At 35.7% G+C, this 16,623-nt stretch overlaps 1 protein-coding gene across 34 annotated transcripts in view; it reads right to left on the bottom strand.

Annotated features, from left to right (window-relative positions):
- Window positions 1-16,623, bottom strand: part of kcnma1a (potassium large conductance calcium-activated channel, subfamily M, alpha member 1a) — a 175,557-nt gene that overhangs the window by 72,499 nt on the left and 86,435 nt on the right. For all 34 annotated transcript variants that reach the window (XM_028468195.1, XM_028468198.1, XM_028468197.1 and 31 more), the window contains exons 4-5: window positions 15,071-15,132; window positions 345-438 (exon numbers count right to left, since the gene is read on the bottom strand). In XM_028468195.1, coding sequence (XP_028323996.1) covers window positions 345-438; window positions 15,071-15,132 — 156 coding nt within the window. The remainder of the gene's footprint in view (window positions 1-344; window positions 439-15,070; window positions 15,133-16,623) is intronic.

Below are 16,623 nucleotides of genomic sequence, written 5' to 3' on the forward strand. Positions count from 1 at the left end.
TGCTGACTCATGCAAATGTTTGGTGGTGTAAGAAGCTTACGACTTTACTTATTTATTCATTCAGAATGTCAAGCTAATGTTTGCACCATGGTAATGACTGCAATGCAACATTATTGTCACAGTGTCGCTGTAAAAGAAAGCCCCAGTGTGTGTGTATTCAGGATGGACTACAGGGTATGTTAGCGCCCCTAGTGTGCAGTATTAACTATTCTGACAATAAAGAAATACAGATCGGTTCATATTGTAGCTAAATCAGTCATCCTGTGTCCATGTATTGGTATATCTGTGTGCACAAAAATGCAGGCGTTCTTTATGCACGGTGGTGAATGCACGCTGCATCTTACCCGCAGGCCAAAATATAGCAGGAAGAAGACGTTGAAGGCCATATCGATCTGTAACGTGAAATCTTTATAGAAGTTCTGGCAGGATTCTATAGGACTGAAATAACAGAGAAGAGAAAGAGAAAGACATGATTAAAATAACACAAAAAATCAACTCTTTGAATATGTCCAACACATTTGTGTAAAATTTAGCATTTTTTTTTTATCATTGTTTTTACAACATTTCACGTTCAAATTGCAAGAGCGTGCATAAGAAAAAAATAGAAAATACATAGAAAACCAACTTAAAACACCATGATCAAAACATGATCCTATATTTGTGATGTGCTTTTTCATGTATCTGTTTAAAATTAGAAAGTGTCCGTTTGTACGGTTGCCGTAGGAACACCAAAGTACAAGTACGTAACGTCTTAGGGTTAGGGTAAGGTTTAGTCTTAGTCACTCTTAGCCAATGACTGACCTATCACGTGACGTAAACTGGCCAATGAGCAGTACGGATAGAATGTCGGTATATGTACGGATAGCGACTAGGGAAGGTAACTGATAAGATCGCTCAAGAAGCAACTTTTGGGCGAGTGTACAGAACCTGGAAGTGAGTAGCGTAGCAACAGAGACGCTACAAACACAGCATGGAAGACAGCACAGCTAAGGGTGGTGGAGGTGGATTCTCCACGGTGGACAGTAAACAACTATATGTTAGAAGGAGCTTCACTTGGTGCTAGCATAAACACAATATACAGGAAGTGGAGAAGTTTATTGTTACGTATTTGCGACGTAAGAGGAACCGATTCCCATTCCTAATAGCCACTGCCTTAAAAGTAATACTTCATTCCATTTCTTTTTTTTTGTAATCTTGTGGTTCTATATACATTACATGAATTTCACGATATGAATTATATATCATGTTTTCCAATGTGTTTATTTTTATAACACAGGTATTTTAGATCACGTTACCTTTATAAGGAAGTGTACCCATTGTCTGTGCTATGCTTGATGAAGGGCGTGAGCCCATAATGTTACACTTTTCATTAAACCTTTTTTTGAAGCTATATCTGCTGTGCGAGCTCACTTTTGCTACTTTTGTCATCATTTTTCCAGTCCAACACCCAGTAATCCTCTGGGATGTGCCTATGAACTTTTCATCTATTTACCTTCCCTGAAATACATTTTTATAATACAAATGATAATGTCTAATAATAAACCAAATAGTGAAATATTGCCCCATTTTGATTTGTTCCAACACGCACTGACAGTAAGCCTGATATATGCTATTATGCTATTAGCGATCACCCTAAACTGGTTTCGTGCAGAAAAATACTTCCAACTTAATATCCAAGCAACTGATTATTACCATATCATTTACATGTTATCAAATAATGACAAATCAGTTTTAAACTCATTATGTGGTTTATATTTCCAAAAATTCAGTTAGCAAAGAGCGAAATTAGCAGGGAATCTGCATTGACGATCAGACATAATCGTCATGATCAAATTATTCCCAAACAAATCAAACTGTGATGATAGCGACGGCGCACAGGAATAATCAAATAAAGAAACTGCAGTTAGTTCCCGCTGATTTTTTTAATATTTTTCAGTGCTTCTACTGAACTGTAAAGGCTAATACAGTCAGCTATCAAGTCAATCACATATTGATGAAGGAGCTGAAAATAAACTAAAACTGGTGCATGCTTTGATGTAGCAGCACTTTCAGCATGCATAAATGATTCAGTGTCTGTCAAACACCAGTAGCTCCAAAAGAGATTCCCTTATGGAAAGACTGCATACGCACACGGCAACAGCTAGCCCACTGTTGCTTTAAAGGCACGCTATTATAAATGGGCTCTGTCATACGATCCATCTTTGTGTTTACTCAATGATGATCAACCATTAGCAAGGATAGGTGCTCTCGACTAAAGCAATAACCGGAGGACAGCTCGGCCCATTTTTCACTCGGTCATGGTCCCATAGCATTTTGTTTCCTGGTAATGAGGAAATCCCACCATGGAAAAGAAAAGTCATGAATATTAATCATAGTTTGACTTGCTATAGATGACTTTTTGGATTGTATAGTCCAGGGGTCTGCAACCAGTGGCTCTGGAGCCTCATACGGCTCTTTGACTCTTTTGCAATGGCTCCCTATAGCTATAAGAAAATATTAAAATAATGAATTTTTTTTTTACAGAGGGTATTAATGATAAATGACATTGACACCAAATAAAATCATGATAATACAATTTGTCAACCTAAAAATTGTGTAAATTGCACTCTGCGACAACTATCATCGACCTTAAACTTTCCTTAGACCTGTGGTTAACCTTACATTTTAAATCCCTGGTAAGATAACTAAACCAACAAAAAGACTCTTCTGGAAGAAAATAGAGATTTTATTTGTGTGGGGAAATATTTAATTAACTGTCAACGTGCCGGATTAATATGCATGCTTGATATGTGTTATCAAATTCAAGTAATGTTTTGTAGCACTATGAATACATAAACTAAAAAAATATTAATTATTAATAATATTATTCAATAGAATTGTAACTACATATGTTCTCATCTTATGTGTTTTTGGAGTCATTTTGTTTATTTTTAGTAGTTGTTTTGTATTTCATTGTTATTTGTTTGTGTTTTTGTTGTTGTGCTGTATGCTTTGGGAGTTAATGTGTGTAATTTGGTTGTCATTTTGTATTTCTTTGTTATTTCTTTGTGTTTTTGTTGCTGTGCTGTGTGTTTTTTTAAATCATTTTATGTATTTTATAGTGTTTTTTTATAATTTCCTGTCATTCTGTGTACTTGTAGTTTTTTCAGTTATTTTTCTGTATTTTTGTGGTCATCCTCTTAGTTTCTGGCATAAATATTGGGTGATTTTTAAGTAATTTTTCTGCATTTACTTTTGGGGGCCGCACAAAATTAGACCGAGTGCCACATTTGGCCCCCGGACCGGCAGTTGCCCAAGTCTGCTATAGGCTATCACAAGTGTACACAGTTACAATTCCCACCTGTTCAAATTAAACATTAAAGCACATGTGCGTATGTAGGGAGCCCATAGGGATGCAATGCTAGATCCAGAACGGAGCTTCCTGCGTAATAAGAACCTCCAGAGGTAAAGAGGAGGGAGGTTTAATCATCATCTCCCCCATAGTTAACATCAGACTTTTTATCTCATGACGCTTCATTAGAACAGTTGACTGAGCACAAACATGCCAAGGAGGGCAGATTGCTTGAAGACAATGATTCAAGCTAATTCATGAGTGTGTGAAGCCATTTTTAACGTGTCCTCAGGAGTGACGTGATCTTCAAAAAGAAAAGCTCTGCCAAGATGAGTAAAACAAGCCCTGATTATCAGAATAATTATGTTTTTTTTTTTTTTTTTTAATTGCATCTCATGCTTAAAAAAGAAAATGAATGATTTAGCCAAATTAATGTGAATTAATCTGTAAAAATATGTATGATTACTGCTTTATTTTACTTCATTATTCTCAAATGAAAGCTGTCCAATTAAAGATATTAAATCTATGAAATTTCAAAAGTTTAATTATTACAACTGATCTTGAGGTTTTGCAGCAGGAAGTCAAAGCAAACCTTGGGGAAACACTACAGACAATGTAACCCCTCTCACAGACACAAATATAGCCCCATTTATATGCACGTAATGAGCATGAACACACCATATCTACACACACACAGATGGTGCATACTGAAGACGCCATTTGGGGTAGTCACTGTGGCGTTTCCCCTTGGGCTCAACCCTGGCCTATTTTTGAATTTCTACACTCATCTGTGGTCATGTGCCTCTGTAACTTAGAGAAAGCATGGCGGCACAAAGCCGACCCTTTGCAGTTCACTGAATTTGTCTTGATTTGGTTATGTAGGACAACAGCCTGGGTACAGTGTGTGTATATGTGTGTGTGTGTGTATGGATTTAGTCATTCTTTGTTAAATATTATCTGAATAAATAAAGATTTGTATGAAAACAAAACAACAAAAATAAACCCAAGCAGCATTTTCTCCCTCTCACATCAGCATCCAAAGAGAAGGGATGACCTCATTAAGATACACGATGGGGATTCCCACATTTTGCTGAGCAAGTTTTTTACTTTTAAACTCAAGATAGAATAAAAATAACAATACTAGATAATAAATAATACATATCTGCACTTAATTAAAGGTACTGGTGCAATAAAACAGATATTCATTTAATATTACAGTCCAGATTTTTAGTCGTATTTTGTTAAAAAATTACTAAAATATTTTCTGTTTTTGATCTTTCATGAAACTTTAGGCTGAAACACTTTAGGCTGAAAATCTTTGTGTCACATATGGCGCATCACTTTAACGTGTTAATTGCGATTAAAAAATAAGGCACTAAAAAAATGTATCATGGTAATCGCTTCTTTTTTTTTTTGCACCGCAACCAGCGCGGAACCTTTCTCCATTGCACGCGTTCCCGGTATACCCAAAATACTGATGCACCGGCTACAACGGTAGAAGCAGAGGAGTCTGAGGAGTCTTTGAGCGCGTTAATTTAAGTTAAAATAAAACACACCGGATAGAAAACTAAAGCCCAGTTGTGTGTAAATTGTGCAAGAAAGAGCTTGTGGATCACCGGTGGTCTTCTAGCCTCCTACTGAGCTTTTCCACCTCATTGCTAACTATGTAGCAGCTAGCACAGACAGCGGTCCTTCGGACGAGCAGACAGAGTGGCCCATACAATCCACACTGGCCAAAATGAATAATTAAATGAGTGATAAATGAACAAAGTGAGTGGATAAATGATTGTAGTGGACAGTCGACCACTCTCAGTGGTAGAAGATGTGGGCAGGGCTACTAATACTATTAGAAGTGATTGCTTGATGTTATTACAGTACTTTATTTTATGTGATGAACAATGTTATTTTTGATGTGCTAATTTACAGCACTGTGATTGATGGGTCTGTTTTATTTATTTTATATTTTCTCAAGGAGAGAAAAAGCAACAAATTCGGTGTTTATTAACTGTATTGCTCAGAAAATTATTCTTACTGCTTATGATGCGCTAACTTATAGCACTACATATGAGCATGATGTTTTATTTCATTTATATGTTATATTATTTTGGAGATTGACTAAAGTACACATCAATACTCTCCCTGATGGTCTAAACGAAAGGTGTCAGCAGCCGTTTATAGTCTCACATACAGAGGAATGGAAATGGTTCAAGTCTGTTAAAAACAATAAATGACTTTATAAAGACACTGTTATACATCAATCTATCGATCTAAATTTAATCTAAATTAAAATACCTCAAGTTGAGGATGTTTCTCAGCTATTTTTATGTGAGATTAAAAAGAGATTTATTAGATGAATTGATCACAGAGCATAATTAATTAATCGCATAATATTTTGAATCTATTGACAGCCCTCGTCACATACAGTAGATGTTAAAGACATGTCAGCATTTGTTCTTTACTGTAAACTCTACATTTCCATTTAATGTTGCGTCTTTCAATGTCCCTTTTTAAGCAATGCACTAATGGATAAAGTGAGTGATTGAATTGTATTTTCTATACATAACATCTAGTCATCAGGGTTCAAATCAAACTTCATATTTTCAAACATAATCACAGTTCGAAACTGACTATAAATCTATATAATCTGAACATTTTCCATTTAAATGTAGGCAGCCACACAGCACAAAATATAAAAAGATCCAACATTAGAGCAGCGATCTCTTACTGATACTGAAGATTGATTAAAAGCCATACAAATCTATAACGCTTCCTCCTCATTTACAAATTTGTGGCCTAGGAGAATCAACTCCTATGCTACTGGCTATATGAAATTAATATTTCATAAATCCTTTGCAAAAGTGAGGAGGAATCTGTTATCCACTCTATTGCCATGTGTTTTACTACAGTAGTTGCAAGTCATTTGTGTGGAATAAAAAATGGGTTATATTAGATTTTCTCACAGCTAAATTAAAACACAGGAAACAAAACCACTCAGAGAGCGCAAACATCCTCCAAGTGCCAAATATTCTCTTGTATTTCAAACAATAATCCTGATTATGGAACCATGACCATTCACACTTTAAAGGCTCGTAAGAAACGTCTACTCCCCTTCATAATGATACAGTAGGTTCAAATAAATGGGCACCTCCATTCTTTTTATAGATCGCAATGAAATGCGTAATTTGGATCTGATCTGGGAGAAACTGAGGAACCAACACGATACAACTGAGTCAAATTTTATAAATATTGGTCAATTTCGAACCAAGAAATTAACTTTTAACATTTCACCAATGATGAGAAGGGTTTTTCAATTTTTTTTAAAAATTGATCCTTTTCAGTATATTGATCCGGATCTCCTCCAAAATATATTGGCATTGACCATGGCATATGGCCTATATTTGGTTACAATTTCATATAAATTGATTGGCAAAAGTCCACATACAGTATCTGACCAATCCTGCCCTCTTGTCTGAGATATTTCATTAATAAATAATAACCACTGCTCAAAGTGTATTAGTGCGCTCTCTCTGGAGATACATACAAACCATGTTATTGTTTAACACATTAAATAATGAATAAGGCCAAAGGGAATCATCTTCATGGATGCTGTACTCTCATTTTACAAATAGCAAAAAATCACTGATTTATTGACCTGAAACTTATATTGGATTGTATGTATTTTGAGGCCCATCAGCCTCAAGAAGTATCAGATGGGGGGGCTGTACGTGCACGTGTGGAAATTTTACAGTATGGGCTTTAGGGGATGAAGAAAAACAAACAAAATAACAACAGCAGTATGTGTACACATAGGTCTAAAGTTAAGGATGTAATCAAACCAGGGTTGTGAAATGTGTTCCCTTTGTGGGTGATAAACAAAGAAATCCATATTTTAACTCAATAATGTCTTAAAAAAAACATTTAAATCCACTAGGGTACCTTGAAATACCATAATTGTCTCCACAAATTTGACAAAACAACGAGGTCTGTTTTGTCTCTGAGACATTTCAGCTAATTATCTGGTTTACTGTACCACCACAAACCGTACGCGTACAGTCACATTTTGCCAACACACGAGAAAATAATTATTCCCTGTAGGATTACTGCACAGCATGAAAGTCTATTTCAGGAATCAAAAATTTCCCCAGCACAACCTCGCTGTGATAGGAAAACCCAGCGAATGGTAAAGCATAAGCAGGAGCGCTCAAACCTTCTCAAGGGCAACTAGGTATGTTCTAAAAATAGCCCAGAAAAAACCTTTAGTCCCTCCGCAGCAGCAGCAGCCAGTCATTTGTTAGCCTGTACGTGACCTTGACTAAGTGCGGGGACCAACAGCAAGGTTGGCCCACTGGGAAAACAATAACAACACAAAGCTGCCGACTTGACTAATGCTTACAATTACAGTGCAACACACACCAAATCTGAGTGACTCTATTGCTGAAAATCCTATGGTGCATGGAGTGTTGTATATAAATATACAGCTACTCAAACAGAATAACTATAAATGCATTTCTGGATAAAAAATGTATTTCTAATGTACAGTACTGTGATGATGACACCATTACTAAATTAAGAAGTACTTTCTACCTTTGAGGTCCATAAACATGTAAATCCTCTCGAGAGGAGAGTAAATATGGATTGCTTTTTTTTTTCCATCTGAATGCAAATGACTTGTAGGCACTTGCTCAACTAAAGGTAGCATTTATTTTTGTACAGAGCACTATGAGGGTAAAAAATAGCTCCTCCTTACAAAAGAAAACTTTAACCAACTGAATATGACAGAGCAAAGTGAGTAAAAATAGAAAAAGACTTTCCTATCGCGCTGTTTTTTCTATCCCTGACTGGGTTCATGAAGTAGATGGGCAACCCCATTTTTATGAAAGATTGTAATAAAATGCGCAATCCAGAGCCAATCTAGATTAAACTCTGTGTGGTAATCGAGGAATTAACCAAACAAAACTGAGTCAAATTTGATAAAGATCAGTTAATTACAAACCAAGATATAATTTTTGGGAATTTCACCAATGATGAGAGATAGGGATTTTTTGATTTTTGAAACTGATCCAGAATCAGTATATTAATCCGGATCCCCTCCAAAGTTTTATGGAATCTTCCATATGGTATAAGGTCTGTCTCTGGTTAAAATTGTAAATAAACACTGGTAAAAATATGACTTTCTTGGAACATGTTTATTTATCTGGGTTCTTATATTGAGAGGTGATATGAAAACAATTTGAAATCTGTGAAACTATTTGGTAAATTATCAATACTTGATGTTACTGTGATTCTTTACTTATTGCTATGTTTTGGCAACTATATGAAGTAATAATAAATATTCCCAAATATATTTGATCGCATTCTTATAAAATATGAAGTGAATCACAAACTAATTAACTGTTTGAGTCTTGCTTATATGGAAAATTAGGTCCACATAAAGATCAACAGCTTTTCCTTCTGATATTGGAGGGAAAATGTTAGCTATTAGTGACAACTTTACTGTCAGATATTGTATGTGTTGCTTTAGAGGTAACGTGCACGCTGAAGTGTGTATAATGGAGAGATTAAAAGAGGAGAGGTATAGAAACAGAAGTAGAGCAAGAACCAGGGCATTCCCTTAAGAGCAGCCTGTAGAGACTTTGTCCTACATTTGTTTCAGGTTAGCACAGAGGATGAGGGATGAGCCAAGGCAATGAAGTGGGTGAAAATATCCTACCATCGAAAACATTCCCAAAATAGCATCATTTTGGGGAGTAAAAAAAAAAAATCAGCTGCAAGTCTTATTCTGTATGATTATGAGACCGTGATGAACAAACACGCATACAGATGGGCCGCCACTCTGTGAGATTACCGCGAATTAAATACTCCTATTCACAACGTGCTTGACAAATGACTTAGAAGATGACTTGGAAGGGCAAGCGACAGATTTTAGAGTGTCTGCAGAAAGCTGTGAGAACGCTGCTGCCAAGGAAGCCCCGCCTGTAGAAAAGCTAAGACAAAAGTGTGTGTGTGTGTGTGTGTGTGTGTGTGTGTGCGTGAAGTAGACATAAAAGCCCATCACTCCCTTCAAGATCCACTTTTTCATTATATTTCTACTTGTCTCTTTTTGCTGTTCCCACAGGGGTCATCCTGTGATCCTTCCTATTACTGGGCTCTGTTCTTACAGATATTTTCAGAGTGATGATCACGTCCTCTGATGGACAAAAAAGCAGTGAAATAAAGAAATAGAAGCCACCCAATCCAGCTCACGACTCAGTATCAGACAACCCCACTCGCCACCATTAAAAAGAGTGACCTATACATCAATGATGACTGACTTCTCCGTCATTAACATTTAGCAGAGGAAGCTGGGGGAGGAGAAGGTCATATTTGAGTAAATTAATAAGTGATCTGAGTAATATAAACGTTTCCTGTGTTAAAAAAAAAAATCATGCACTTGCAAACTAGTTATTTAAGGATGGGTAGAGCAGTGTGTGAGAGCAAATTCAGCCATTATTCCCCTGACATAAGGCAATAGTAAGGTATCAAAATTTTATTCTTTTTTTCTGATGTATATATATATATGCATTGTTCCTTTTAAATAATCAATAAATACAAATACAAGAAACTTATTTTAACAGTTAATGTCTCTTTTTAGTCCTGTCTTTTAATGTATGTTGCATTGTATTATTTTAATCTTGTAGCACTTTGAGGTTTGGCATCAAATGTAAAGTGCATTACAAATAAAATGTATTGTCATTATTATTAATTGATAAATATAAGGCTAGAAGAAGAACCTAAAAAATAGTGCAAATATGGTGAGCACACTTAAACGGGTGTGAAAATGCAATAAGGCATGAAAACTGAGTTAGAATAAACCAAAAAATTGAAAATCCAAAAGAAAAACATGCTAACATAATTGGGTATAATTTGTTGTGAAAGCAGAACTTCTCCAACCTTCTCCAACCCTTCACAGTGGACCAAGCCTTCTGAGATGATCAGTCATCGCCCCTGAGCAAATGTGCACATTTCAATGACCAGCTTTAGCTAATCTCCATGATGAGTCTAGAGAGTGCTTCTGGTTAACAGGCGCACACAGATATCAGGGCAATGCCTAGGGGAGGTCAGCATAGAAATACACTCAGAACGTGTGCACTTCATTACACAGCATGCAGTAGGGAAGTACTGCAAAGATTAATGATGATCATGCAGTGAAGCCGAACAGAGCTTCAACCACATTGACTACTTTAGATGTTGTGACATGCCAGGGTACATTGTTTTCTAACAGCTTATTGATGTTTTCCTGTCATGGACCACGGGATTTGCTGACTCCTGTTGGTTGTGGCAGCAGATTCTGTTCTAGATGTTTAATCTTCTTCTTCACATTTGGAGAAGCAGGTTGAGGCGCTTTGGGGGGGACCCTACCCTTCTTTTTTGGACGAGTACCACCTACGGCCAGAATGGAAGAAGCCTCGAGGTTGGCGCAGGACTTGCTGAACACAATGTATCTGACCGGAGAATGACTCAGGATACCCAGCACAGATGGCTTCAACCACATGCTGAGGCTCAGTGGGGTGATGCGGAACAGTTGTTTCCAGGCAATAGGAAATACTCTAGGGTTAGGGCTTTGTTTGGTTTCTCTAGGGGTAACACATTAACATTCTGTGGCTTCATTTACTTGCTGAACTTATCTAGAAACCATTTTAAGATGAGAGATTTGGCCAATTTATTAACTCTCAATTTGTAATTTCAGCAATGTGAAGAAGGAACCACCTTCCTACGAAACAAAAAAAGTTCAAATATCTTAATTTGTGGTTGAATGGATTTAACTATTTTCTGTTTAACTTAGTTTATCCTTCTTTTTTGTTGTCCGTCTTAATATTTCTACTCGTAGCTACATAAACCAACTTTATCATTCCTCCTAATTGGTGACGTCTGTAATGTAATGTAAACTAAATTATACAATTAACCTAAATGTCTAAATTTAGTCTTATATTACCCTACATAGCTACATGCCTCTATAGTATTGTAAAAAAAAAAAAAAAGTCAGGTTTAACAATATGTCATTTTGGAGATTATTTTTTCCATTATCCCACATGTAAACGATGACAGAATATTAGTCTCTGATGGTATATAATATTTACAACCTTATTTCAATAATTATGGCCTGTTACCAGCAGCGTCCAATAATTTTTGAATGGCTCATACAGTACTGGTAATTATAATTTCTGGTTACCATAGCTACTACATGATGTTACTGCATTAAATTAATTCCCAAGAAAAATAGTAGTTTTTACGTTTTATGTGTGCATGTGGTTGTTGTTCTTTTTTGTTGTTTTGATACTATTTTAAACTAAAATTTTAATAACCAAAGACAACTGGGTAAACGTATGAAAGGCGGCAGCAGAATAAATAAAAGCATATAGAGGAGGAAGTGAAGATGGTTATCCTACGACATAAATGGGTGACATTTCTGGCAGTTGGCCAGATTTAATTTCCCACTGCTGCTCAAAGATAAGACTGAGAAATTCAGATTGCAATTGCAAATTACTTTGAGCGACTAACAATGTTTTACACATTGTGCCCTTCAGGATATAATTTCACAGTTAACAGATGTTGTGCTAAAGTGATCGAAAAAAAGAAATGAAACAACTGCAGAGCGGGGGCGAAGAAATTGTTTGTTTTTTTGCAAAGTACCAAACAGTATTATATGGTCAGTATATTCTGTTCACCTTTCAATATACATTATATAACCTGAGGCACTGCAACAAATGCTTCACTTCATTTTGATTAAATAAGTGGAGCATGAAATAAAACAGTGCAAAATGAACATATGTGATGGCTACTGTCAACTATTTGTTGATCTTCACTTCAAAGTTCCTAGATTTTGTGACAAATGTCTATTAAATTAAGGGAAATACATGTAGCAATTTGAGGGAAATGTAACAATTTTGTAAGAATTTCAAGTTTTTTCAACATTTTAACATTAAAAATTACTGCAATCATGTGATATAAGCATAAAGATAACTGTGAGCTCCTGAAAGTATTGTTGAGTTTCATTTACACAATGATTCATGTTTTTTTTTGTTTTTTTTTAACTTTGAATTGGATGGTCTAAAGGGCCGGATTTGGCCCCAGGGTCATGAGTTTGACACATACGGGATAGACAATGTAAAGTAATGCTGTTCAGTACACCTGAAAATCACAATTTAAAAAAAAACCCACTACATAACTGGCATAATTATAATAATAATAATAATATTAATAATTCTTAACATAATTTACTGCCATTCACTTAATGTCATCTTTGGTTTGTTTTTTAACACCGACATGTACAAAAAGCTGCAAAAACATGGTGGCAGAAAATGTACTCAACAGTGTTTCAAAATAATACAAACAAATGAATTTATTTTAATAATATTTTAACAATTATGTGCCTATAAGATGGTATGCTCCCATAGTGTGGTACGGGTACATGAATAAAAAAATAAAATTGGAAACTAGAATATAAATCAACCAGCAGTCAGGAGCCTCCATGCATTGCCACAAATTAATTTAAGACTACCCATGATTACAGATTGTTATTATATATTATTCCTCTACAGAACAGGTACAATTCATTGACACATTTTACTGTATTGCTACACTGTATGTGACATTACATCAGTGATTACAAACTTTTTTGGGTCATGACGCCATTTTATTATCACTAATTTTTGGCGTCTCCAGAGACTTCTAGAATGAGCTTTTGATAATGTTTGTTGTTGCCAGGATTAATTTAGTGTACAAAGTGACAAGATGTGCCAGCTCATATTTTAATGCTGCATTATTTATTTTTTTTACTAGATTTATATTTGAGAAAGTGAAAGTATAGTATACTGTACAATTATTTAAGATTGTTTTGTTTTGTGTGTGTGTGTGTGTGTGTGTGTGTGTGTGTGTGTGTGTGTGTGTGTGTGTGTGTGTGTGTGTGTGTGTGTGGTGTAATAATTTGAAAAATAATAATTAAAACATTTTAAAAATACATTAATACATTTTTAATTAGCAGTTTTATTAATAGGGATGTAACGGTTCACTCAACTCCCGATACAATTCGATTCACGATACTGGGTTAGCGATACGATTCTCTCACAATTTATTTTACAAAATGGAACTGTAGACAAATGATGACTGCAAAATATTCCTTTTTTGGGGGGGAAAAAAACTGTACTATTTTCCTTTTATTTTTCATTGTCAAAAGAATCCCTTGATAAACTATTCAAAACAATGCAATTTAACTAAAAATAAATCTTGAATGAAATAAATAAAGGAATAATACAAATGAAGAAGAAGCCTATTAATTTAAATTCTGGTTCTGTATTTAAGTCAGATATTTGTTTGGACCGGCAAAGGGCGCTGGTAACCCAGTGGTCGGTTGGCATGCAGAAATTCTTGCAGTGAAGAAGAGATGCTATGCGCTAGCAGACAGAGCTAATAGAAAAACATGACTCTTACAGATATTCACGTAATATTACAGATATTCTTTCGGTGCAAAAGGGGTAAGGAATCATTTATGAACATGTTTAAGAGTAGAAGGCGGCCAAAAAGAAAGTAGTAGAAGATATAGCGCCCTCTGCTGTTTAAAAAAGTACTCTGATTCAATTTTCACAGTATCGATGTGAACTGTGATACCTATGAATCGATTTTTAATTGCCTTACAATTAATCGTTACATCCCTATTTATTAATCTAAATTATTAGACATTTCAGGGCACCCAATTTGAATTCCAGGCGGCCCCACATTGGGTCACGACCCCAAGGTTGAAAAACTCTGCATTACATTATGTATGTTTTTGAAGTGTGCAGGAGTGGGGGTACATGGCTTCAAGTTAAATGTCTGAAGGAGTACGGGACTGTGAAAAGTGTGGGAACTGGTATAGGGTAATGTAAATAGGGAATAGACATCACAACACATCATATAAATCTGATTTCAGGCCAAAAGCTCCTCTTAACCTTTGATTTAGCCATTTAAATATAATTAAATATCATCTACTTCTATTGGAATAAAAAACAACTAAGGAAAACCCTGCACCCTATTTCATAGGTGCTGTATGAGTCCGGACGGTGTTAAAATAACTCTTAGTCGGAGTGAAGCCAGACCTGCAATCTGTCTGACTGGGATTCTGCCAGCCTGTAATGCACAGCAATCTGACAATACTTAGACTCCTGCTTTCACTTCTACAGAAAAAAAAATACCTGCATTCCTTTGTTACTATGGCAACTGACATGCCCTCCATTGACAAATCTGAAGATGTTGATTTGTGTGCATGTTGCGCATCCGTGTGTGAGCGTGCATAACAATGGATTCGAGGGTGTTTGTGAGCTGTGTGCATTTGCATTTTAAAGATTGCAGTGTTTACCTGTTTACACGTAACAAATAATAATAGAGGCTTTATGGACAATACATGATTTTCTTTTAATATAATAATTAGGGCTAGGACTTTAATGCGTGAATTGCGATTAATTAATTACAGAAAAATAATGCACTAATAAAAAAATAACGCAGTTGAACACATTTTTTCGCACTCCAAACAGCAAAATTCATCAGCTTCATCAGTCGCTCTGTTTCATGCCACTGATATTCTAACTCTTTTGCACTGTTCAGTTTCCAATTTTTTTTTAATCAAGTCCCACCTCTAATAATAATGAATAAGTTAACACATGAAATGCATGCAAAGTTGTTTTTTCTGCTTGAATATAATTGAAATATTCATGTTGTGATACTTACTCTGAGGAGTCTATAAAGTATATCCCGAGGGCGCCGATGCTGAGTGCAAAGACCAACACCACCTGCAGGAGAAAAGAAATATGAACAAGAAATTACTATTATGAACAAAGCAGCTCAGGACTGTAAACTTGAATGTTTAATTATTGCATGTAACAGAACACGAAACTGGAGAACAATAGCACTGGTAGGTAAACTGGGACTTTCCCATAGTTTTTAAAGATCGTACCCTTTATGAAATGTAGTTTGTCAACAAAAACTACCTGTTAAAAACAACAAATATGATTTATTTCACCACCTTAAACAGCAAATTAAAGACAGATAAATAAAAGGAGCAACAATTCTAGTGTCACAATGAAAGTTCCAAGCAAATGCAAAATCATAATGTGTCGTGTGCACACGTAAGCGTCTCCAGTTTCAAAATGATAAAAAACGGAAAAATCATGCCTTCCAGCAAAATGTCCCCGCAAACATTCAGGTTCACATCAGAGTCATCCTCACTGCAGCGCTAATCATCATCTTCACAACAGTTGACCGATACAAAGCTGCATAATAGTTCCTCCCCTGTGATGATTTCCGCCATTCAGCGTGACACAAAAGAACCTCATGGCCGCTGATGATTATGGCATTCATTATTGATAATGGGAGCTTGATTACTTCCATGCCCTGGTCCTTTGTATTGATCCCCTGTATTGTGACTTTGTGGCATTAAGTAAACACACAGTTCTAATTGCATTTTTAATAGTTTCTCGTTTGATCTGCAACACTGTGCTCACGGTGGAAAGATGAGGGGGGAAAACATCAAAGATGTCGCCGATTTTTCATCTAAATTAGTTGAGATGACTGAAGGTGAAACTCAGCAATTAAATCTGAATTTTAAGTAAAGGTAATTTTATTTCTTTTACCAAAGGCGGAGTTTCAGATTCTTGTCGGGGGGGGGGCAAAAGAAAAAATAGAATTAAATATATAGATCGTCTCAAGATTCATGCCAACCACAATGTGTGTAACATATACAATGATGCAAAAATAATCAGTAACATAATTGATAATGTTGACAACAAAAATTTGCATCGTTCAACTTAAATTAATAACTTTAAGCGCTTCAATTTCTCCACGCTTAACTGATTACACAACACAATAAGCACTAGGGATGTAACGATTAATTGTAAGGCAGTTAAAAATCGATTCATAGGTATCACAGTTCACATTGATACTGTAAAAATTGAATCGCAGTACTTTTTTTAAACAGCAGAGGGCGCTATATATATATATATATATATATATATATATATATATATATATATATATATATTTATCCCTTCTCTTGTCCAGCAGTGTAGGCGGCGGGCAGAATCTGCTACTACTTTCTTTCTGGCCGCATTCTACTCTTAAACATGTTAATAAATGATTCCTTACCCCTTTCGCACCAAAAGAATATCTGTAATATTACGTCAATATCTGTAAAAGTCACATTTTTCTATTAGCTCTGTCTGCTAGCATAGCATCTCTTCTTCACTGCAAGAATTTCTGCATGCCAACCGACCACTGGGTTACGA

The sequence above is a fragment of the Gouania willdenowi genome, chromosome 15, assembly GCF_900634775.1.
Source record: "Gouania willdenowi chromosome 15, fGouWil2.1, whole genome shotgun sequence".
Lineage (NCBI taxonomy): Eukaryota > Metazoa > Chordata > Actinopteri > Blenniiformes > Gobiesocidae > Gouania > Gouania willdenowi.